Below are 24,499 nucleotides of genomic sequence, written 5' to 3'. Positions count from 1 at the left end.
GTAATGCTTCTCTTTTGAGAGCTGGACCCTGAGTCTGCACATTGATCATGTGTAAACTATACCAAAGAGTTGCTCTGGCAGGTGTGCTATACAGGTCCAGGGGCGTGGACTCCATATATAAGGAGGACCTGGTCCCTAAAGGTCTGTCATGACAGACTTGCATCTCCAATATAGTGCATATGTGCTTGGTATCCTACATGTCTAAAGTATAGGACCAACTGCTGTTAAGCAGGTGCTTTCTTACAAACTTGCTAAAATGCACAGTTGCTAAGACTCACAGATGCTAAAATGCACAGTTGCTAAGACTCACAGATGCTAAAATGCACAGTTGCTAAGACTCACAGATGCTAAAATGCACAGTTGCTAAGACTCACAGATGCTAAATCGCACAGTTGCTAAAATGCACAGATATTGCTAAAACGCACAGATGCTGAAAGATAACTGTTTTTACCAGTTCACATGTTTGCATAAAGATACATGATCGTGGGTGTACAAAATGCATGTTTGGACATGTTTGTGTAAAAACAACCCTGTTAATCGCATAAAAAATGCATGATCGCATAAGGTGACAGGATCGCTTAAGGATACATGGTCACATAAGGATGCATGTTTGTATAGATATGCATGGTTTCTTCACAGTCGCATAAAGCTGCTGGATCGCATAAGATGTTTGATCGCTCAAGGGTGCTTGATCGCATAAGGATGCTTGTTCGCACAGGGATGCTTGATTGCGCAGAAAGGCTTGATCACATAAGGATGCATGATCTCCAAAAAATGCATGGTTGCATAATGAACCACTTCCGCCCAAGGAAGTCATATGATGTTTCAGTGGGGATATCTAAATGATGCCTGCAGCTACAGGCATCATTCAGATATCACCATTTTCAGCCGGCAATTCAGTGCACCGGAACGATCATATCGGCAGTTCCACCGCTTGATCGTTCTTATAGGTGATGGAAGAGGAAACCCCCCACCACCATCCGGTGCTTTTCTGGGCTCTCCCTTGCCATCGGGGACCCGGAGAAAAGATTTGCCGGAAGCATAGCGATGACTGAGATGGTAATCTCTGTGACCGTCGGACGCCCAGGCGCGACGTTATGACGTTACGTCCGGGTACCCGGAAGTAAACAAAGCCGCATTCGCAGCTGTCGGCATGAGATCGGTGAACTTTTTTTTTTTTTAACAATCTCATGCTTTTCAGCCTGGAGGAGAGATGTGGGGTCTTATTGACCCTGCATCTCTTCATAAAGAGGACCTGTCACAATATATTCCTTTTACAAGGGATGTTTACATTCCTTGTAATAGGAATAAAAGTGAGTAAAAAAATTGCTTGGGCAAAGGAACATGTTCCTTGTCTATCCGCAGTCCTTATCCCAGGAGTGGAGAATTGGCAGGTGGATTTCTTGAGCCGCCAACAGTTGTTCCTGGGAGACTGGTCGCTACATCCCGATGTCTTTCTGGCCATATGCCAAAGATGGGGTACCCCGAATATGGATCTGTTGGCATCCAGATTCAACAAGACGTTGGACAAACTTTGTGTCAAGAACAAGGGATCCACTCGCACTCGGAACAGATGCGTTGGTGATCCCATGGGATCAGTTCTCGCTGGTTTCTGCATTCCCTCAGTTCAGCTGCTACCGCGGCTTTTTCGCAGGTTCAAGGAAGAATTGAAGTCGGTAATCCTAGTAGCTCCGGCGTGGCCCAGGAGATCCTGGAATGCAGAGACGAGGATGGCAGTAGGGGATTTGTGGACTCTTCCATCTTGTCCAGACCTGCTGTCGCAAGGGCCAGTATTCCATCCTACCTTACAAATGCTAAAGCCCTGCTCCCATGTCACTGGATTTGATTGACAGCAGTGGGAGCCAATGGCTCCTGCTGCTTTCAATATGTCAATGAGGAGCTGCTGGGCTTGTGCAGATCACTGGATCAGATGGGCTCGGGTAAGAAAAAGGGGGGCAGCTGCAACAAAGGGATTTTTCACCCTAATGCATTAGGGTGAAAAATCTTGAGGCTTTACAACCCCTTTTTTTTATTTGGTGTTCTCCTGACTTTACGAAGTGTTGTTGGCCCTAGAACTACGAAGGTACCATTTAATGGGGGGTCAATTGGCCAGTTTCAGGAACCCCTAGCAACCTCTTGAACCCTAGAGTTCCACAAAATCCTGGTTAAGAATAGCTGGTATAGTTTCCAAAATGATACCAAATATTGCACTTGTACACATGAATCCTTCCCCTAGCCACCTTCAGTTGAGCTTCTTCAACCTATTTGTACAGCCTGATTTTACTTTATAGGTTCACTGGTGAATTGTTTACACTGAAGGAGTTTTTACATTCTGTAGAGTTTGGCAAAGCATAAAAAAAAGTTCTGCTATCACAATACGTCTGTGACCCAAAAATAGAAGGTACTTTTTTCAATTCTATGTTCCTTGTCTTTAACAAAGAACTTCTTCTTATTTCTTATGATTTTTAAGGTGGAAATTTGGAAGGGAGATTTCCAAGAGTTGTGAAAAACTGACCCTGACCCGACATTAACTGGGATTTTGTGTGCGGATTATTTGTGGTGGTTTCTTTTATGTAACTCTAAAATGTCGCTTGTCAAAACAAACACGTGACAGGTTTTCCTTGTTTTGACTCTTAATTTCACAAGTGATGCGTATTGTCTCACGCAGATATAAATAAAAGGATCACCAGCACTGCCAGCTCAAGTGTCAGTCTGCTAAATCTATTTCTTGATATTTGCTCATCCATAGTTTAAAGCTGGCCAAACTAGCCTGAGCGTGTTTCTTGGCGTGACTACTCACAGGGTCATTTTCCAAAAATAGTGCCTAGCTCCGACTAGCAAACATATTGTTATAATACTTCACACATTTTTGCAGCCAGTTGCAGTAGTCCCCTGAGAAGGCTAAGGATGTGTGTTACTTATTGGTGGTCATTTGGTGTTGTGTACTACTCTCCTCTCTGTGGTTTTGCATCCAGTACTATTTAGGTCTATAGAGAGAAGTCACACAGACCTGGGCAAGGAACTGATTACATACATCTTGTTCACTTTTCTTTTTTTCTTTTAGTGCATTAACTTTAAATATTAATATAACTGGATTTAGAGCATGCCTTCACTGATATGCTTCACCTGCAGTACCGTATACTTGTGGTTTTTATGTGCATTAGCTACACTTTTTTCTATAGACATCCAAAAGTCCTGCCTGCAGAACCATAACCACAGGACACAATAGAATTCTATGGCAAAGTGAAGCTAACTTCAATTAAAATCTGCACTGTGCCTAGTAAAAGTAGAGAACTAGAGGAATAGTTTACCGAAGCCTGATATTGCACCCGACAGTGCTTGACAGGCTCCTGTATAATGGTGAGCCTAACCTTCAAGTTCAGCCATGTTTATTTACAATTTACATTCTTGCTGTAGCCATCCTCCTGGCGCTCTGAAACGAGAAATGTGCTCCACTAGACGGCATCTGCACTCTATTCCCCCTTCCCTCCACTGTCCAATCGCAGAATACTCAAATTTACACACAATCTGATTTTCCATCGGAAAAAACTTGGATGGTTTTTCAGACGGAATTCCGCTCAAGCTTGTCTTGCATACACACGGTCCCACAAGTTCTCGGAACGTTCGACTGTCAAGAACGCAGTGACGTAAATTACAACGACAAGCCGAGACAATGAAGTTCAATGCTTCAGAGCATGTGTCAAATTGTTTCCAAGCATGCGTCAGAATTTTGTGCGTTGGAATTGCTACAGACGATCGGATTTTCCAATAGGAATTTTTTCCGTCGGAAAATTGAGAACCAGCTCTCAATCTTTTGGACAGCAAAAGTCCAAAGGAGCATACGCACGGTCTGAATTTCCGTTCAAAAGCTCACATCGAACTTTTGCTGTTGGAATTTCCAATCGTGTGTACGGGGCATTAGAGGATTTTACTAAAACTGGCGCTGACCGTTTCTGGAGCAGCTGTTCATAGCGACAAATTGCATCTAGGTTTCATTTCAAAATGTAACAAGCTATGACTAGATGCTGATTGGTTACTATGCACTGCTTCTGTCTGCTCCAGTTTCAGTTATTTCTCCCCTTTGATTTTTTTTAGTGAATAGGTTCACATAATATGAAGCGATGTGTGATTGGGCAAAAGGAGATAAAGGGCGGGCAGAGTAGTGGCAAACTTTCTTTGCAGCTGCAGAATTGCAGATTCTAAGTTTCAGCATTGGAGCACTGGAGGTACAGTGGATATATAATGTTCCGCGGTATATCTAATGCCTTGGAATTTCTTTTGTACTCTTCTCCTGACTGATACCTTTTAACAATGAGATCTCTCTGCGGACCATGGCTTTTGCTGTAGGATGCAACAAAGAAAATGGCAGGAGAGGCCTACTGGAACAGCTTGACTCTATTTGGGGGTTAATCAGAGGCACTTTAATTGATGGCAGGTGTGTACTCACTCCTATTTAACATGAGTTTGAATGTGATTGCTTAAATCTGAACATGGCTACATCCCCAGTTATAGGAGGGTGTGCACACTTGTGCAACCATATTAATAATAATGTAACTATATATATATATAATATAATCACAGAAACCTGCCATTTTAATAGGGGTGTGTAGACTTTTTATATCCATTGTATAGCAATAGATGTACTCTAAAAAAAAAAAAGTCCATAAGGTGGCATACACCTTGTTGGGATGTAACCCCTTATAAAAGTGCTGCATTTCCTGAAGGTCAGGCTATAGGCATTCAGTCCTTACTGACCTCTATATCTGTAGGCACTGTGAGATCGACCATCTTCCAATTCACAGTACCAGACTTGGGTTTCCCACGCTCTTGAAAGGCTGCCGAGACACAGGTGAGAGCAGAGCGAGCTTGGCTGCCTGTGAGAATAACTTAAATTACTCCAATGCTTCTCTTGTGAACATGAGGATAAAATGCTTCTCAGTGCTTGCAACTAAAGAGGTCAGTGAGTTCTTGCTTTTTAAAGCTCTTTTACTGCTTGTTAACAGTATGTTAATACTTGCATATCCATTGTCTGACCACAGATGCACTTTAAAGAGCCTGAGCAGTTGTTGCATAAATGCAATATGGAATGCCCTCAAAACGCCTAAATACATTTTTATATATTCAAGTTTTTAGCCGGTAATTGAATGTATAGTGTTTTTGGATAAACTATATTTCTTCTTCTTCTTATTATTATTATTATTATTATTATTATTATTATTATATGATTTTTTTATTTTTTTATTCAAGCATTGTTCCTGTTTTTTTGTTTAAATGTAAATTCAGATGTTGTCAATTTACCCATATTGTAGCTCAGGCATTGAGGTCTGGAACACAATCTTGCATGACATATGGCTTGAATGGGCAGTGTGCTGTTAATCGGATATCACCTAGTGCAGTGGGCATCAACCCTGCCCTACAGGGCCCACTAACAGGCCAGGTTTTATGTATTACCATGGGGAGATGCAGTCTAGAATACTGCAATCACTGAACAGCAAATGATATCACCTGTGATGTATTTCAGTTATCTTGCAAACCTGGCCTGTTAGTGGGCCCTGTAGGGCAGGGTTGATGACCACTGAATTCAAATGAGGTGTGTGCACAGTTTCAAGGAGAGAATTCTCACTAATTATAAGCCTTATATTATAGAATATTGCTGCACAAAAATCTGGCCTGTTAAGAAAAAGACTAACATGATGATTTCTTACTTTAGTGACACAATTATGGCTGCAAAATCAGCAGAGGGAACACAGACCATTGAGAATGAAGAGACCCCTGGAGACTGCTCAGGTAAATGTACATTTTGGTTTTTAGTCTATAGACTGTCCTAGACCTTCCACAGCTGAAGCGATTCAACGTTATGACTAGGCCATTTTTTGCGATACAATACTGCGTTACTTTAGCTGACAATTGCGTGCTCGTGCAAAGCTGTACACAAAATTAAAGCCCCCCCCCTTTTTTTTTTTTTTTTTTTTTTTTACACAAATAGCTTTTGGTGGTATTTGATTCTCCACACTTTTTTTTATTTATTTTCAAAATTTTGCGCTGTAAACAAAAGCCAACAATTTTTGAAGAAACATTATTTTTTTTTTTTTTTTTTTTTTTACTTTCTGCTATATAACATATGCAAAAAAATAGAAAAAAATCTAATGTCTTCATATCAATTTAGGCCAGTGATTCTCAACTGTGCTGCGTTAGAGTTGCAGGTGTGCCGTGGGCGTTTTGGATTTTTTTTAAAGCGTTTTGAAACCTTGAACGTATTGAAAAATTAAATGGTAAATTAATGTTGCTAAAATTTTAAGTAACATTTACAGTATATTAAAACGCAATCTGTTAGTCTGTCGTTCATTGATTCCTTCCATACGGCAAGACTTGTGCGAGATCTCTGAAGAACTTGAACGCTCTAACTATATTATAATAGAGACCGTTCCATTTGTTGGCTCCGTTTGTCGACTTTGGAGGAAAGAACCATAGTGCAATTCACTAATAAGTATTTTTTTTTTTTTTCCATATAAAAAGCATTTCACAATACAATCTTTGCATACACAGCTCCACCTAGTCCCAGCACACCACAGAATAGCCCAAGGTTTTCCTCAGATTTAAAGATGAATGCTGTTCACCTAATACCCTGTTGCATTGCGATGTGCTTGATTGGAAAACTGAAGAGGAACTGTTTGTAGGTCAACTGAATTCGGTGAACAAAGTTGCTGGTTAAGTAAACTGTCTGGTCTGATATACCGAGTAAGAGTGTAATCCTACAGTGTATGAGAACAGGGAATAAAGTATAAACCTTCATGTTAACCTTTTGGGTGACCAGGAATTGCAAAAAAAAGAGGAGCAGCCAGTTCAGTAGAGGCGACAGTGGTGGCCGGTTAAGGAGGTTCTGTTTGGAGGGGTGGATTGGTGGCTGTATGGCCTACCCTTCCAAGCAGCAGGGACTCTAAATTAGGGGATATTGCGTAGCAGAACCTACCTATGAACTGGGCCTGGACCACACGTGTGCTAGGTTTTGCAAAGTCTCTATAGCAGCTTCTTTCCATTCCTTTTGGGCTGAAGAGTAAAGTATAGCATGTGTAAAGAGCTGGTGGGGGCAAATCTGTGTTCAATGCCATTTCCAAAGACATGCTGGTAGGTTAATTGGCTTCTGACTAAATTGGCCCTAGTATATGAATGTGAGTTAGGGACCTTAGATTGTAAGCTCCTTGAGGGTAGGGACTGATGTGAATGTACAATGTATATGTAAAAGCGCTGCGTAAATTGACAGCGCTATATAAGTACCATAATAATAATAATAATAATAATATTTATTATTATTATTATTATTATTATTAATTTCCCTCAAAATGACTTTGTAGTCAGTGCCTGGACAGGTGCTACTGGCAGGTGAAAAGACTTTCTCTCTTTAATGTGTGGGGTCTGGTGTAGTGCTTTGGCCTCCATTCACAAGGGGTGCTAACTCTCACGTTAAAGTAGTGCCATCATGCTAACACGTATGAAATAATTTAAATTGACAGCATACGGCTCCCCTGTCGCATGTCCGATGGGCTTTTTCTTTTTGATCCAACTTTGCTTACTTTCTATAGTATATGTGGAAAATGGTTGTATTTTCACAGTAGAAGCACTGACGTTTTTGAGCAATCTTGGCTTCCCCCTCCCTGCAGTGACTTGGCAGCTTCCTATCCTATGTATTTCACAGCAAGATCAGAGCAGTGGCTCTGGAAGAGGGTACCCGAGTGAGTACAGCTGCAGTGTATATTGACTTCTGCTAGAAACATTGTGAATAAATCACTTTATAGTGCATGCAGTGTCAGTGTGGACTTGTTTTATACTTTTATTTAGTGAGAAGTGTTCTTTGTGCTGATGGCTGCCGTCTTAGTTGAAATCTGAAGTCTTTGGACCACTCTCCCTATAATACATACAGACACTGGACCTGTCATGGGCACTACCCCAAATTGCTGACTATACCAATCCTATATACCCCCCCCCCCCCCTAGCTATTTGTAGAAGCTGTATTCTAGCTTTCGTCAATGAAATCACTCCATGAATTGAGGAGGCAGACCATTCATTCTTTCACCTGTCCTCCATGCATTAAGTGCTTTTCATTGCTGGAAGCTATAGTACACCTTCCATAATGTAGGAGGGGGGCAGAAAGGCTGAGTCTGAACTCTTGACAAGTGCCTATGACAGGCCCAGCAGCTGTATTGACCTGTTGCAGCGTCAGAAGATTACCACTGCAGGGGTAGGGGGGAAATCGTGACTTTCCTAGGGTGACGAGAATTGCTCAATTCAGTCAAAGAATTCTTACCTTTAAAACTTCGAAAGGAAGTGTCTGTGGATACACCCCACTGGTAGGATTACCAGGAAAATTATTTATTTAAAATACGGCTTAATTCACAAAGCTAACGCACCAAGATCAGTATCCTCCTTCTCCTTCTTTTTTTTTTTTTTTTACATTTGGAACTCCGGGTTTAAGGAAGGTTTTAAAGCTTTGAGACTTGAGCATATTTCTTGAACATATATTTGGTGTAAGTCTTTAGGTTTAGATTGGTACTCTTACAGATATTTTAAGATGTGCTCTGATGGATATGTAGCACTACCCCCGGAGGAGCTGCTGGTTTGTTTTGGGTGGCACATTTTACCTCATGGCTCTCCGATTTCCTAGGGTTATATGATGCATATAGCAGTAGTAAAGGAATGTCCGCAACAGGTGTCTTTTTGCTGTGCTCTTTATTACCCAGCCGGGTAAAAACAATAAACTGGTGATGAAAGGATAGAGTTGAAGGAAGAACAGCAGATTCAGGTGTAGTATTTGGGAACAGTCCTGCTCCCACATGTAACACTTTACGGACCACTCCTGCCTGAGTGGGTATAGCGTACCCAGACAGGCCTCTCACCGACCTGGCAGCCGGAGTATCACTCGAACCTTGAGGAAACGTCTCTGCCACAGACCCTCCTGGAATGAACTCGGGGAGAAACCTTTGCCACAGGCCCTCAGTGCTTACAATTGCGGAGACAACCCTCCTTAAGGAATTGCGCCTGGATCTCCTTCTAGTCGCTCAGGTACCGACTGACAGGTGATCAATTCTTCAGTGTCCGGCTACCTTGATCCCTGGTGGTTTGTCGTAATCCTTTTGGATAGCCAGCCTCTCATTGGCTCTCCGCAGATGGACTCCCCATTGTACAGCTATACCGCTTGGGATCTTCAAAAATGGGAACCCAGATTATCACTGGGTCCCCGTCACTGCTCAAATGTTCTGGACCAACATGGTCCCGGAACCAGGAACACCACGTGGTAACGCACACGCCAGCCAGGTAGGCCATAACGCCGGGGCGCAGTGATGTGGCCACCCTAAAGGTGGGTGCCACACTGGAAGAAGAACCCAGACCAATGGCGTCTGCCCCATAAACACCCTCCCCCAGCATGTACAGCGAGGCTCAAACCTCCTGATTGGCTGCTGAGGAAAAGCACCCAAACCTTGACTTCACTGCTATCATCTACTGCATTGGGGTGGAGAGAACACCCCAGTACAACAGAATGAGCCCACAGCACAGCCAAGCTGAGACAGAGACCTTGTTTTAAACATAACAATTTGGATCAGAGTCTACTAATACTCTGATCACCCTCTAAATTTCAATAGCACTGGTACTTGGAAGTAAGAAGGCGCTACAGATACATAAGAGTAATAGAAGAGCTGACATTCAAATTGTTTCAAAGATGAAATTATTTACAGGATATGCCATCTAGGGACTGCTTGACTGATTGTATAAACTAATTATACATGCAGTGACAATTTATAGACACAGACCTTTTTAATAAGCAGTTGCTTTTAAGAAAAGAAGTGGGTTTAAAAAAAGACAAGGCCACAGTTGTTATATGACGAGTATTTTCAGGCACCACTAGGCCTTCCCCGTGAGAAAGATTATTCTACTGTGTAATTGTAAAGGGACTTCTTATTTTCAAGACCGATGTGTCATTAAAGGTGTACAGTACATGTTTGTTCAATAAAACAATGCAAAACCAAGGTGTAGTAATCATTGGGAGCTATTACATTTTCAAAACCCAGATAAGAAAGGATGAAGTATGACTCTTTGCTTTGGGTTCTTGGAATTTTTTTTGTATGTTTTATCCTTGGCCTTATTTGTCTACAAGCGTATTTTTATTCAGAATTCTACTAATCATGGAAATAAATTCTCCAACAGCAGACCATTCTTTGGCCTGTGCAGCTTTCAAGTTATCAGTGCTGCCTGTCTGTTTGCCATCCCTTTCTATATCCTGGGAGGCTGCAGGAGCAGAGGCTCTCACAGGGGGTGATGGGCAGGCCTGGTGAATGTCATTGGGGGTAGACTGGACTGTAGCAGTAGGTTAGCACATTGCAGCAGGACAGACTTTCAATAAAACGACATATTTACCTGTGTTCTACTTCTAATTGGCTACCGGGCACTCCTTTTACCTACCTTCACAAGTACACGCGGGAACAACCTTGAGGTCGTACCCAGAGGTAGCAGCCCAAGCCATTTAAAAGGACTCCCCACCAACTGTCTGCCAAGGTGTGCCAGATTCACCAGGAGCAAACTTCTCCAACACGCTCCCACCATCACTCATTCACAGACCCTCAATCGAGTCGGTCAGTCTAGCACATTCTCCTACCTGTAAGAGCCATCTGTTCTATGCAATGGAATTCCTCATTCTCGGGTCCTCCTGCTGGTGCTTCTCGCTTCCTATTGTGGCATACCTGCAGGCTTGATCCTGAGCCGTGCTGCCTGTGCTCTTAGGCTCACCCCTACTCCATCATCAATGCAGCAGGAGCCATTGGCTTCCCATTCCCTTAGCACAGCCAGTGAGATGGGGAAGTGAGAAGAGAGCCACTGCAGATGTGCACAGCGCTGGATCAAGTGAGGGGGTGTGGGGGTGATTACTATTGCCTAAACATTTTTATCCTTCATGCAAACAATGCATGTGGTTATTGACATGCAATCACGTAGATGAGCAAGAGGTAAGCAGAGTCTAGAGGCAAGCTAAGGTCTGGGCAGGTAGAGTTCAAGTGTGGTCAGGGTATGCCGGGTCAATCACCGGAACAAGAACAGGAACACTGGTAACTGCTGCAGATCAGAAAGCAACCTACACGTGCAGCTGCTGCACTTATATAGGCCATTTGGCGCCTTGTTACTTAAAAAGTACCGGTGCTAGTTAAAGGAGTTGTAAAGTAAAAAAATGTTTTCACCTTAATGCAATCTGTGCATTAAGGTGAAAAAACATCTGATGCTGCCGAGCCCCCCTTTATACTTACCTGACCCCTCGAAAGTCCCGCGCTCGGCCCGAGATCCTCTTCGCCGCTCAGCCTGGCCGCTGATTGGCTAGAGCGGATGGATTGAGAGCAGCGCAGCCGTTGGCTGGCGCTGCTGTCAATCACATCCAGTGACGCGGCGCGCCGAGGGGCGGGGCCGAGGGGCGGGCCACTCGTTGTATCATGGGAGCGCGCTCCCAATTTCTCACCACCATGCAAGCTCTCTTGCATGACTGTGTCAGTACTTGCGGGGAGGACCAGAGACAGCGGCCGAGGGACCCCAGAAAAACGAACTGCACAGTGGAGGTAAGTATAACATGTTTGTTATTTTAAAGGAAATATTTTTTTTTTTCCTTTTTACTAACCCTTTAAATTTAGAGAGGGATCAGAGTGTTAACTGACTCTGATCCAATTATTATGTTCAAAACTGGTCTCTGTCTCAGCTTGGCTGTGCTGTGGGCTGTCTGTTACTGGGGTGTAGTTCCTACCCCAGGACAGTAGGTGGCAGCAGTGGAGTCAAGGCTTGGGTGCTCTTCCCTAGCAGCTCCTTGTATTAGTTGATGATCTTCTCAGCTCTCTCGTAAACACTTACTAAATCTGCTACCTTTTTTGGTGCTTTTAAACCGCTGCCAGGCCTTGGTTTCTTGGCCACACATAAGCACACACACAAATGAACATACTTTTAGAAGAAGCTCCAACAGAACCGGTGTAGACAGCCTGTGTCATCTCTGAACTATACAGATTTTTTTTGTTTATACCAAGCCCTGTACTTGGAAGCAGGCCGTTTACAAGCTTGCCTCAAAGACCACATCTGGCTTTTAAATTACTGTGTGTTTTTCCCAAACAAAGTGCTATATTTCATTTTCTTATGTATTGTTGCCAAATGAAACTGACAAAAACAAAAAGAACAGGGACTGGTCTGCCAAACAGATTGCAGTAGATCAAGTAAAGGGGGGGTCAAGATGACTTTTCCTCACCTGTAAATAATGAATTGGGGATTCTCTTTAAAGCCAATTGTAGTTGGGTGAACTTCGGAAACTGGTTATGTTAACGTACATGGAAACCCTAACGGACTTCTAGTTTTCCTAAAGCTCATGGGGGGGATTCAATTGGAGCAGACAGAATCTGGAGCAGCTGTGTATAGTAACCAACTTGGCTCCAAGGTTTCTTGGTCGAGACCCATTCACGCATGCTATCCGATCAGATACGGCTTTTTTTTTTAGGCAGACTCGTTCGGCCGCTCAATTCATCTTTATGGAGCAACAGATGTCGGCTGTGACCTGTCCGCTGATATCCGCCGCTATCCGATCCGGTCCTCCAAATTCAGACTGATGGAGACCCTATTTTCCATCTGTCGATCAGATGAAAATGGACAGGCGGATCCGTTTTTCATCCAGTCTCCCATAGAGAACAGCGGGGATCTGCCAGGTCCATTTTGGCACAGTGAGCAGAGATGGACCTGTCATCCGCCTGCTTAGCGACAATCAACGGATCGATTCCCCCACTAAGCAAGCCTCAAGATTAGAAAATGAACACCATTGGTTCATTGGCACTAATTGGCACATTGGTTGCCAACAGCTGCTACAGGTTCTGGCTGCCCCAGTCCCCATACCTCCCCCTGTATATGTATCGTAAACAACTGACCTTTTCCGAAATAGAAAAGTGGTGTGTGTGTGTGTGTGTGTGTGTGTGTGTGTGTGTGTGTGTGTGTGTGTTTTTTTTTTTTTTTTTTTAATGCACACAAGTAACTTTTCATGTGCACACTCCCAATGGTGTCTGAATTGCATGTCCCAGTGCAGATTTCCTGATGGTGGTGATGGTGGACAATGCCTGTGTAATGTGAGTTGAAATGGCCAAAGACCCATGTGACAATATACAGAGAATTTTAGGGAAACCCGAACAAAGAAGGTTTTAGATGTATCATGTTACAGCATCTAATCCCAAAACCAAAAATAGAATGTATTGCAGCTTACAATAACTTGGATGTGGTGGCTGCATTAATTTTCTTTGAGTTTTTTTGTTTTGTTTTTTCCTTATTTTTTAGCTGGTGTTCTAGCCAGTGAGTCTGCCATGTCTTAACTTCCTTTAACCACTTCCACACCAAAAGGTTTTACCCCCTTCCTGGCCAGGCTATTTTTTTGCGATACTGCACTGCATTGCTTTAACTGACGATTGTGCGGTCGTGTGATACTGACAATTATATTGTCCCCACAAATCCTACCTTTCTTTTGGTAGTTTTTTAAATATTTTTACTTTCTGCTACAAAACCTATCCAATTTTTTTTTTTTAGAAAACGCATTTCTTCCTCAATTTGGGCCAAAATTTACTTTTTTTTTTTCAACTAGTAATGGCGGCGATCAAAGAGTTAAATTTTCTCCCTGGGTGTGCTTTATAACTGTGTGGGGGATGGTTTAACTGTAGGAAGACCGAGATCCGTGTTCCTGCTAAGCAGAACTCCTCTTCCTCTTTTTCCGCATATCACCGTGGTGATCTATGCCAGGAAGTGGGAGCAAATACCTGTATTGCACAGGTATCTGCTCCCTTCTCCCCCCTGAAAGGTGCCAAATGTGACAGGGTGGGGGGGGGGGAAGAATTCCAAAAAGTGGAAGTTCCATTTTTGGGTGGAACTCCACTTTAACGAACAAATTACTGAAGTTTGAAGTTATAACTTCCAACCAGTAATTCCACAGTAAATAGATATTTATTATGTTATATGATTTAGCTTGATTATAACCATACCCTTTTGTTTTGTTTTTTGTTTTTTAAACCACAGCAGATTCTCATTCTCCCTCTTAACTGTGAGAAAAAACATGGGATTGTGGGAAAATCTAATGCCGCGTACACACGACCGTTTTTCATGACGTGAAAAATGCTATTTTTTTTAAATGGTCATTTAAAAACGATCGTGTGTAGGCTCCAGAGAATTTTTCTCGACATGAAAAATGGCCATTAAAAATTTAGAACATGCTCTAAATTTTTGTGTCGTTTTTCACGTTGTGAAAAAACGGTCGTGTGTAGGCTTTAACGATGTGAAAAAAAAACGTGCATACTCATAAGCAAGTTATGAGACGGGAGCGCTCGTTCTGGTAAAACTAGCATTTGTAATGGAGATGGCACATTCGTCACGCTGTAACAGACTGAAAAGCATGAAGATTGAAAAGCGCGAATCGTCTCTCATCAAACTTTTACTAACACGAAATCTGTAAAAGCAGCCCAAAGGGTGGTGCCATGTAAATTGAACTAGCTATGAAGAAGCACTAAGGCATAGTGCGAACGTCAGCTTTTCTTCTGTTGTGCTGTTTTTTGCTGTGGCATGTATTTTGTGATTTTTAATTAAAGGAGGAGTTTTTTTGGAGTGCGGCTGTCCCAGCTTTTTTCCTTCATCCTAACCTAAATTGAACTTCCACTTTTTATAGGGGCGTTGTACGTCAACACGCTTTGCTCGAGCATTTTTTTTTTTCACAAGCTTGTGTATGCAAGGCAGGCTTGACCAGAATCACGTCGAAATTTTTTTTTTCTTTTTCTAGGACAGGCTTTATACTCAAAAATCCTTGTTTTTATATATATTCCATGTCTGAATATTTGTAATACTTTTTTGGTATGTAACCTTTACGAGAATATTTGGAAAAATAAAACCATTTTAAGTGCAGCAACCCTTGAACTTTTCGTGTGTGTGTGTGTGTGTGTGTGTGTGTGTATTAATATGTACTTATGTGCTCATGGCAGGTGAGGCCCTGACTGCACGTCCCTGCAAGACATGGAAATATATTCCTTCTGTCTGACCACAAGGCACAGCACACCATGGGGGTCCATGCTCACTGGGCCTAAAAAAAAAAGCGACTGCTAGATTAGTTTTTTTTTTTTTTTTCCTGCCGGTAGAAGCAGCTTAATGTTATCTTATGTGTCCATGCACATAAGAATTTTTAGAGGCAGGGAAAAAACCCCATCACAAGTGTGTTTTTATGGAGTATCCTGGCAGAACGCTAAGGCTGCATTCACACCTTGGCGTACCTAATCGCTGCGATTTGTCCCACGAATTGTGGCGACAAATTGCAGCGTTTTGTACCGCAATTTGTGGCGACAAAACGCCGCGATTGTGAATGCAGCTTACCCCCAGGTCCACATCTCCTATGTCGAACGCCGCCTGAAAAAAAGGTCCGGGACTTGTTTTCAGGCGGCAGGCGTTCGGCGTGGAGATGTGAACCATCTCCATAGAGGGCAATGTAAAATCATCCCTCCAGCGTGTAAGGGGCTGCTGCGGCGTCGCGCTTCAGGCGTTTATACGCCTAGGTGTGAACAGAGCCTAAATGCAGCATTTAGGAGCGTTCTGCGTTTTCAAGTGTCCATTGATTATAATGAAAAATAAGCAGAGGATTGTTTTGGGGGGGGGGGGCACTTCTAAAAGTAAATGCCCAAAAACTCTCCTAAACCTTTGCAATACATGCTACCATGAGCATTTGTTATACTGCCTTTTTCTGCCAGAGGTGCTGACTTTTTTTTTGCTCCTAGTATGCATGGACCTTACTGTGCACCAGGCACTGCACTCAGCATTGGGGGAACTAAGCAATAAACTGCTCGCGCACACAAGTGAATTGCAACAAAAGCGTGACACTCAAGTAGCTCATAAGTGTTCCTATTATGTAGCAGTATTTTTACAGGACATCTGAGACTAGCGTAAGGGTTTGTATATACAGTATGGCCAGTCAGGAGAAAAGCAAGAAGATGCTGAACATGTTACACCCCAAGTATGAATGCGACACGTAACCTGTTCAGAAAGCTGAACTTCTCCAAATTATTGCTTTTCTGTGCCCGCATGGATTTGCACTTTCATAAGTTCCTCCCTTTTCTGCAATTTTTTTAATTGTTTTTGTCTATACGAATAATTTATTCTCTCTACTGGGAATGCTGAAATCGAAGCATTATTATAGGGTTCCGTTTTTATATTTTAACCCAGATATGTCATATAGGGTTCAGTTTTATTTGTATCCAGATGTGTCCTAAACGTAATGGCTTTTACCTTTAGCGTAGAAGAAAGTAATCTGGAACTACTGGCTAAGGCAATCTATTAATGTTAGGTCCTTAATTTCTCTATAGTGGATTTAGAAATGTGAGAAATGGTCTGAATAGTTTCCCTAAACTAAACATTATTGTAGAATCCTGTTGATGGCAAACATCTGTCTCTCACGGAGGGGTCTCCAATCTTTTCCGTATTAGGGCCACATTGTATATTTTTCAAATACTCGCGTGCCTTGAAAAAAATCTTCATACCCCTTTTGAAATTTTCCACATTTTTGTCATGTTACAACCAAAATGGTAAATGTATTTTATGTGATAGACCAACACAAAGTGGCAAGTAATTGTGAAGTGGAAGGAAAATTGTATAAATTGTTTTCAAAATGTTTTACAAATATCTGAAAATAAAATACTTTTACGTCTTTGGTTTTAACATGACAAAATTTGGAAAATTTCAAGAGGTGTGAATACTTTTTCAAGACACTGTGTAGATAAATGTTTTCAAATTTTTAAATGAGTAAAATAACTTTGCATCATAACCCCCCCCCCCCCTCCTCCTTTCATACCAGAGGCCCCTCATTACATCAAAGTTCACTGTTCACATCAGAAGGCCCCCATAACAGTCATCCTTTCACATAAGCATTCCCCTTTTACCTCAGTAGCTTCCCTTTTTACCTCAGTAGCTAACCTTTTTACCTCAGTAGCTCCCCTTTTTACCTCAGTAGCTCCTCGTCACATCAGAGTTGTGTGCAGAGTAAATTCATGTAGTGGGCTGTGGGACCCGCAGGTCACACTTTGGAGACCCTGATCTATCTAATAGTATAAATATGCATTTATAATAATGGGGTATGTAACCACTAAATTCCTACTTTATATTTTGCTTAAAGAATCCAATGTGGCTAGAATATCCAACCATTTTAGTGAGCATTAGGGATCTGTAGAAGGCAGCTGTGTTTTGTTAACCTTAAGGGATCTGTTAGTTGTGTGTTTCTGACATCCTCCAGATTTTAATCTCTTATTGTACGTTTTGCTCACTTTATTAGTTTTTGGACATGTTTACAAATGGTTACAGCCATTCTGTTTGCCTCAAAATGGAAGGATTGATTGCACAACTACTTTTTACTAAAACAGAAAAAAAAATCCTGTGAAGGGATTTGTGTATTTTCTTTCATTGTTCCAGTTCCAGATTTTTGGGAAGGAAACATTCCAGTGCAGCAAGCTATGCTTTTTTTTTTTCCCTCACATTCTGTTTAGTGTCTTACAAATATTTCTGTTCCTGTTAGAGCCAGACAATTGTTATACTGTTACTGTGGTCCACATCTATTCCTTGTAAGCTCTTTCACCTATTAATCACACGTGTCTGGGCCTCCAGCAGTCTGTGCATTATTGTACATTAAAATGTAATGCCTAAACCTATTAATGCAAGCATTGTAATGCATCTTTTTGTATTAAACTCTAAACAAAAATGTTTAATAAATTGCAGATTACCAATCCTTAGATGTGGTGACTAGATTTTTTATTTGTTTTCCTTTGTTTTCACCTGGTGATCTGGCCAGTAGTATACCTCATGTATCGAAGTGCCCCCACTCTGGATGAAGGAGCACAGGGGCACATTTTGGACAGCAGCATTGTCAGTCTGGGGAGTGTTCTGCCCCATACACACGATCGGATTTCTCGTCGGAATAAACTCCTCCGGGTTTTTCCGATAGAGTTCCGCTCAAGCTGTCTTGCATACACACGGACACCCCAAATTCCAACAGTCAAAAACACGGTGATGTACAACGCTACGAGCCTAGAATAATGAAGTTCAATGCTTCCAAGCATGCATCAAATTGTTTCCAAGCATGCATGGTTTTTCCTCCGTCGGAATTAAATACAGACGAATTGAATTTCCGATTAGAAACATGTTCTCTTTACAAGTCCGTCTGGAATTTCTGGCGGAAAAAGTACAATGGTGCATTCACACGGTCGGAATATCCGATGAAAAAATTCCGTTGGACTTTTTCAATTGGAAATTCCGACCGTGTGTACATGGCATTAGATCATTAGATTTTACTAGCAGATTTGGATACAATAATAAACTGAAGCCAAACTCCGGCTCACACTGTAGTTGTATCTTCGCTTTTTTTATTTTATTTTTATTTGGGGATAAAAGTTTTACATGAATAAATACCGTATTTATCGCGGTATTGTGCGCTCCGGCGTATAGCGCGCACCCCTAATTTTGACCTCCTTTTTCCTGTAAAAAAGTTATTACATTTAAATACTTAGTTTTGGTGTCTTGCCCGGCGTCCGTCTGCGGCCTCGGCGGTGTCCTCCTGGCTTCTCCCGCGCTGTTTTAATGGCGAATCCCTGCTTCCCGCGCTCAGTTTGAAGCCTCCGCCAACGTATACCGAGCGTACTGCGCTCGGTATATTGCGGGTATCGGTGTATATCGCGCACCTACGATTTTGCCCTGATTTTCAGGGCAAAAAAGTGCACGATATACGCCGATAAATACAGTAACAGCTGATCATTGTAAGCACCCAAGTCAGCGGTAAATGGTTTCTCTCACTCTAAACTAATCCATTAGCAGGAGAGCTTATTCTGTTGAAAAACAGACTTGCTAGCCAGATTACCAGGTGAAAATAAAGGAAAGAACACCTAAACCTAATGCAGCCATCACATCTAAAAATTGGTAAGCTGTAACATAATGTTTGTGGTTTACTACCACTTTAATGTTGTGGCAATATAGAACCCCACAAACGACTATCCCAATCCCATCCACACAGTAACCATATGATCGATCATGATCTAAACAGCCAGAAGCGAAGTATGGGGAATTATGGCTATGGACCCTTTTTTATTTGGTTTTAAAACATATGCTAACCTTCTTTATTATGCTAGACCGTTAGCATTAAACACGCAGGCCAATATTGCCATCAACCAAAATTTAACCAAACCAACCGTCATTTTTTTTTTAGGACTGTATCAATCACCAGGTACCTCCATAAACGCTGTCCTCCCACAAATGTGGGTGACAATACCCTAATAAATTTAGAGCCTCTACAAAGGTAGGGAGGGAAGATGACTGCTTAGAAGAGCAAGATTGACAGCTGTTGGAGCCTACAAAGGAAACCACTTGAATCCCATTGGTTGCTTGGCTGACATTCAAATTTAAGCTTCTAATCTTTTTAAAAATCTGAACTGCTGGTATCCAGAAATCATGTCAATGTTCCCCTTCACTTATCGTAAGAAGACTGGAAGAATGGAGTTTGCCATTGTGTGTGTGTGTGTGTGTGTGTGTGTGTGTGTGTGTGTGTTTTTAATGCTATTTACCTGGGTGTAGCTAGCATTTTTGATGCTTACCCACTGGCTTCAGAACTTTTTGGATCACAAAATATAGGTGGGTTTGTTTTCTGAAAGTTGTGTTACTTCTCCACTTCTGTTTTTGATGTAATTCTTAGTAATTCAAACTTTGAAAGCTGGTTTGAATCTCCTTGGTGACGGTGGAAAAGTTTGTATGTTGCTGTCATTTACATGTAGAGGAAGGTGTGGGGGTGCTTGGGAATACCTTTTTTTGCAAAGAAAATGGGAAACGGTGTTCCCATGTTAACATATTGGTGACAATAGGGTTTAGGGTGAATTAATGCAGTATAACTTTACCTGGATGAGAAGCTGAAGCCTTGAGTCCTGTTTTTCAGGCTGTCTTCCTTGGTTGCAATTTAAGGTTTTGACTGCCATGTACATTTTGAAATGGAGCACTGACTTGGGCCCCGTTAACCCTTAAGTGTATCAGAATCATGGCAAAATGTGCAACACATTTGCAGTGTCATTATTTCTTAATGGCACCCAAAACACGGTGGGCTTTTGCCACAATTGTAGCGGGACAAAACTGGTTGCCATACGGACCTGACTCCATGCCAAAACTCGGTACGTGCGCTTCTGTGGTGCAACAAATACACATAGGATGGGCTGCCCTATGTAAGACATGTGGAGAACAAAATCGTGCGCAGGAACGTGTGTTCCTGCTGCGCGAAGTGTGAATGCAGTGTAATTGTGTGGTTATGAGATTAACCTATTTTGAGTAATGTGTATGTATTTCAAATTCCTCATCTTTTGAAGAGCCTGTTCTTTAACTGATCTTTTGCCGGTGCACAGACTGTGTTGAAAGGATCCTTCACTCACTGATCGATCTAGAGCAGGGGTCTCCAAGCTTTTCAAACAAAGGGCCAATTTATTGTCTTTCAGACTTTGAGGGCCGGATTGTGGCCAGCAGGGGCAATAGATGTCAATGGCCCAGCATCAGTGAAAATAAATATGGCCCCAGGGCTGGTGGTCAATAGGAAGTGGAGTAGTATCCCATCATTGGTATCGGTGGAAGATCTAGTGCCCCATTGTTGGTGTCAGTTGGAGAAATATTGCCTCATATCAGTGGGAGGAATAGTGCCCCAAGGGCCGGATAAAGGCTAGCAAAGGGCCACATATGGCCCTCGGGCCACAGTTTGGAGACCCCTGATCTAGAGCAAGGGTGGACAACTCCAGCAAGTCCCATCATGCCTCTGGAGGCAACTGTCAGTCTTCCCATCGTGACTTTGGGAGTTATGGTTGTAACCGTCAGTCTTGCAATGCCTCATGGGTTATGTAGCTCCACATGGCTGGGGGGCTGCAGTCACCCACCCCTGATATAGAGCAATGCGTTGGACACAAGCTAAGCAAAACCTAGTTCCAGCCATATAAAGATGAGCTGAGCCAATCTATATCTCTTGTGTAGCATGCCGTATCTTGAACCGTATTCAGAGATTAGTATAATAAGAGAAGGTTGTGCAAAATTCAATAAGCAAAGGTATGCATTGTTCTCCATGCAATATACAGAAAAAAATAGGACAAGTGTCTGAATTGTCATGGTTCAGATACTTGTCATGCTCCTTTTTTTTATTTTTTTATTTTTTTTGTAAGGTACATCGAACACTGAATTGATGTACTTCTTTTCTTGTACAGGAAAAAAGAAATCGAAATTCCAGGCATTCAAAAAATTATTTGTCAAAAAGAAGAGGAAAGAATCTCCAGCACCAAGCAGAGAAAGCAACCTAAAACCCAGCCAGTCCAGCAGTGATGTCAGTGTGTCTGGAGCCAATGAGTCTGCTTTTCAACCAGCTCATGAATCTGTGTAAGTAAAGACTTGCTTAGTTCCACAAAAATATTCCTTTTTATTTTAGACGTCTGTTTAGCCGAAACAAAAAAAAAATCGTTTGATCTGACTTTTGCAGTACAGTGCAAGTATAAGCACTGTATATTCAGCTGATCTATGCAGTAATGACTCTGATCGATTTGAAAAATCTAGTCTCGGGCAAATAAGGGGCAGCAAATAATGCACCATAATAAAAACACTGCACGTGTAATGCATTTGTGAATTGAGCTGCTGGGTTTATTGAAGCAGGAAATGCAAAAAGCAATTTAATGGGCGAAGCGCAGCAACACAAACTCAATTACTGGAGTCAGATTAGAACGGAGTTGAACAGGATCATAGCATTATTTATTTTCTATACCCTAAATCCCTGGTGCCCACCCTGTGTCTCTTTGGCACTTTTTGTGCAGCTCTCCAGGCCCCTGACAGGAGTAGCCCGCATTTTTACATAACGTTTTTTTCCTGTAATCTTTTATAATGGATCTTGCTGAGTGAAACATGTGGTACAAATCGCACGTCTCTGGTCTAGGAGTGTCTCCTGAAGAATACCCACAGTCTCCAGAAACTCTTCTATCATTTTTGATGAAGTTCTCCTGTAAGATTTCCACAATCTGACTGTCTCCTGTAAGGCCCTGTACACACGTCCGAGGAACTCGACGGGCAAAACACATTGCTTTGCTCGTCGAGTTCCTTGTGAAGCCGCCGAGGATCTCGGCGAGCCAAGTTTCCCCATTGACTAACGAGGAAATAGAGAACATGTTCTCTATTTGGCTCGACGAGTTCCTCGTTGGCTTCCTCGGCCAAAAGTGTACACACAACCGGGTTTCTCGGCAGAATACGGCTCCGATCGAGTTTCTGGCTGAATTCTGCCGAGAAACTCGGTCGTGTGTACGGGGCCTAACATGCTCAGTCCCCAACGACTTCTATTGTATTTTCATTCTCTGATTTCTTAGAGCATATCTGCAATTTCTGACCGACTATTTCTTGCAACATGTCTGTATTCTTTGCCTTTATCGTTGCTTGTCTGCAATCTTTTGACAGCTTTCTTTAGCATTACTCATTGAATATTATTTGCAGTCCTTTGGTGATGTCAAGGGCTGTATTTGAGGCTCCCTATCTCAAGAAAGTTGGTCACCAGTGCTCTTAATTCAGACTACAGTGACGCAACAATTCTCCTAAAAAATGTAACCATTTTGGATGCACAACTACTTCTTCCAATGTGCATTAAACACTCAGCCAAGGATAATTGTAATCCAATAAACCAGAGTTACTCGTATGCCGCATACAGACGATCGGACACTCCGACAACAGAACCGTGGATTTTTTTCCGACTTTTCAGTCCGTGACAAATGTGCCATCTCCATTACGAATGCTAGTTTTAGCAGACTGAGAGCGTCCGTCTCGTACTTGATTCAGAGCATTGCGTGGGAATGGTGTACACACGATCGGAATTTACGAGAACGGATTTTATTGTCGGAAAATTTGAGAACCAGCTCTCAAATTTTTGTTGTCGGAAATTCTGACAGAAAATGTCTGATGGGGCCTACACACGGTTGGAATTTCCGACCAAAAGCTCCTCTCGAACATTTGTTTTCGGAAATTCTGAGCGTGTGTACGCGGCATTAGTAGACACAGGTAGCAATGTGTTGGTAGAGTTTGGTGTTTGCACTGATCAGTCTGACTTTATCACCACCCACCTAATATTTTAGTAGGTCCTTTGGGTGGAAAACTGCCCTTTTTTGCCACCAAAGCAGCCTGACCCATTGAGGCGTGGATGCCACTTAAGGTATGCTGTGGTATCTGTAGCAGATCATTGCGTTGGCCACAAACTTCAATTTTGAAGCACTTGATCCACTTTATAAATGTCAGTGTTTCCAACTTTCTTTTAATAAATTGTATGTTTATATGGATTCGCACTATGTGGAGTATTTCTATTTTGGTCATGCTATTTTGAACACTTGAGAGGATTCGGTCTGACAAGTTGGCTGCTTCTGAAGACCGTTTCTTGGTGACTTCTCTTGTTGGATTGCCTTACAACTTGATTTGGAAGTTGTAAGGCAACTTGACCCAGATATGGAGTCCCATATTGGTGGTTGCATCTTGTTGACTCACTGAGCATATGCCCATTTGAGTCCTCTCACTCCGGTAAGCCTCCTCACTAACCTGTGGTGGTTCTATTGTCTGTGTCCTCCCCTCAAAATTGATGTCACGTGGAACCCCACTTCTAGTCCTATTTGCTTTCACCGTTTATTTAAAGACTGCTATGTTTTAAAACAACTTTTGTATGATGGCACATGGACTTTAGTTCGGGTGTGAATTTCACCTCTTTTTTTCATTATTCTTAGTTTTTGTGGTCATTACACAGTATACATTAGTTTGTATACATATGTATTTCCATGTTTTGGGGGCTGCACATAATTTCACTTTTTACTTGGATCTCGGAGTGAGTCCTTCATGTATCAGACTTGTTTTTCCAGCACATACCACAGACTCTCTCAATTGGATTGAGATCTGGAGAATTTGGAGGCCAAGTCAACACCATAAATTTGTTGTATTCCTCCAGCTATTCTTGAACCATTTTTGCAGTGTGGCAGGGCACATTATCCTGCTGAAAGAGCTCAAGAAATACCATTTCCTGGAAGGGGAGATTTTGGTAGGAAACAGTATTTAGACAGGTGTTGCCTGTCAAGGTAACATCTACATGAATGTCAGGACCAGGTTTTCCCAGTAGAACATTGCCCAAAGCATCACACTGCCTCCACCAGCTTGCCCTTCTCCCATAACGCATCCTTGTGCCATCTCATTCCCAAGCACCTGGCCATCCAAATGATTTAAAAGAAATCATGATTCTTTGACCAGGCCACCTTCTTTCATTGCTTTGCAGTGCAGTTCTGGTGCTTGCATGCCCATTTTTAGGCGTTTTGGGCTGTGGACACGGGTCAGCATGGGCAGCTTGACCAGTCTTTGGCTACGAAGCCACATACACAACAAACTGCGATGCCCCTTTTTTTTCTGCTTTCAACACATCAACTTTAGG

At 42.2% G+C, this 24,499-nt stretch overlaps 1 protein-coding gene across 1 annotated transcript in view; it reads left to right on the top strand.

Moving 5' to 3' along the window:
• The first annotated feature begins 4,804 nt into the window (after window positions 1-4,804).
• Window positions 4,805-24,499, top strand: part of KIAA1210 (KIAA1210 ortholog) — a 65,811-nt gene continuing 46,116 nt past the window's right edge. Inside the window, exons 1-3 of the mRNA XM_040323830.1 lie at window positions 4,805-4,849; window positions 5,711-5,787; window positions 21,276-21,444. Of these exons, the coding sequence (XP_040179764.1) occupies window positions 5,721-5,787; window positions 21,276-21,444 (236 nt within the window). The 5' untranslated portion in view covers window positions 4,805-4,849; window positions 5,711-5,720. The remainder of the gene's footprint in view (window positions 4,850-5,710; window positions 5,788-21,275; window positions 21,445-24,499) is intronic.

The sequence above is a fragment of the Rana temporaria genome, chromosome 9 (assembly GCF_905171775.1).
Source record: "Rana temporaria chromosome 9, aRanTem1.1, whole genome shotgun sequence".
Classification (NCBI taxonomy): Eukaryota; Metazoa; Chordata; class Amphibia; order Anura; family Ranidae; genus Rana; species Rana temporaria.
Note: the sequence above shows the minus strand (reverse complement) of the source record. Positions and strands in the feature narration are given on the sequence as shown.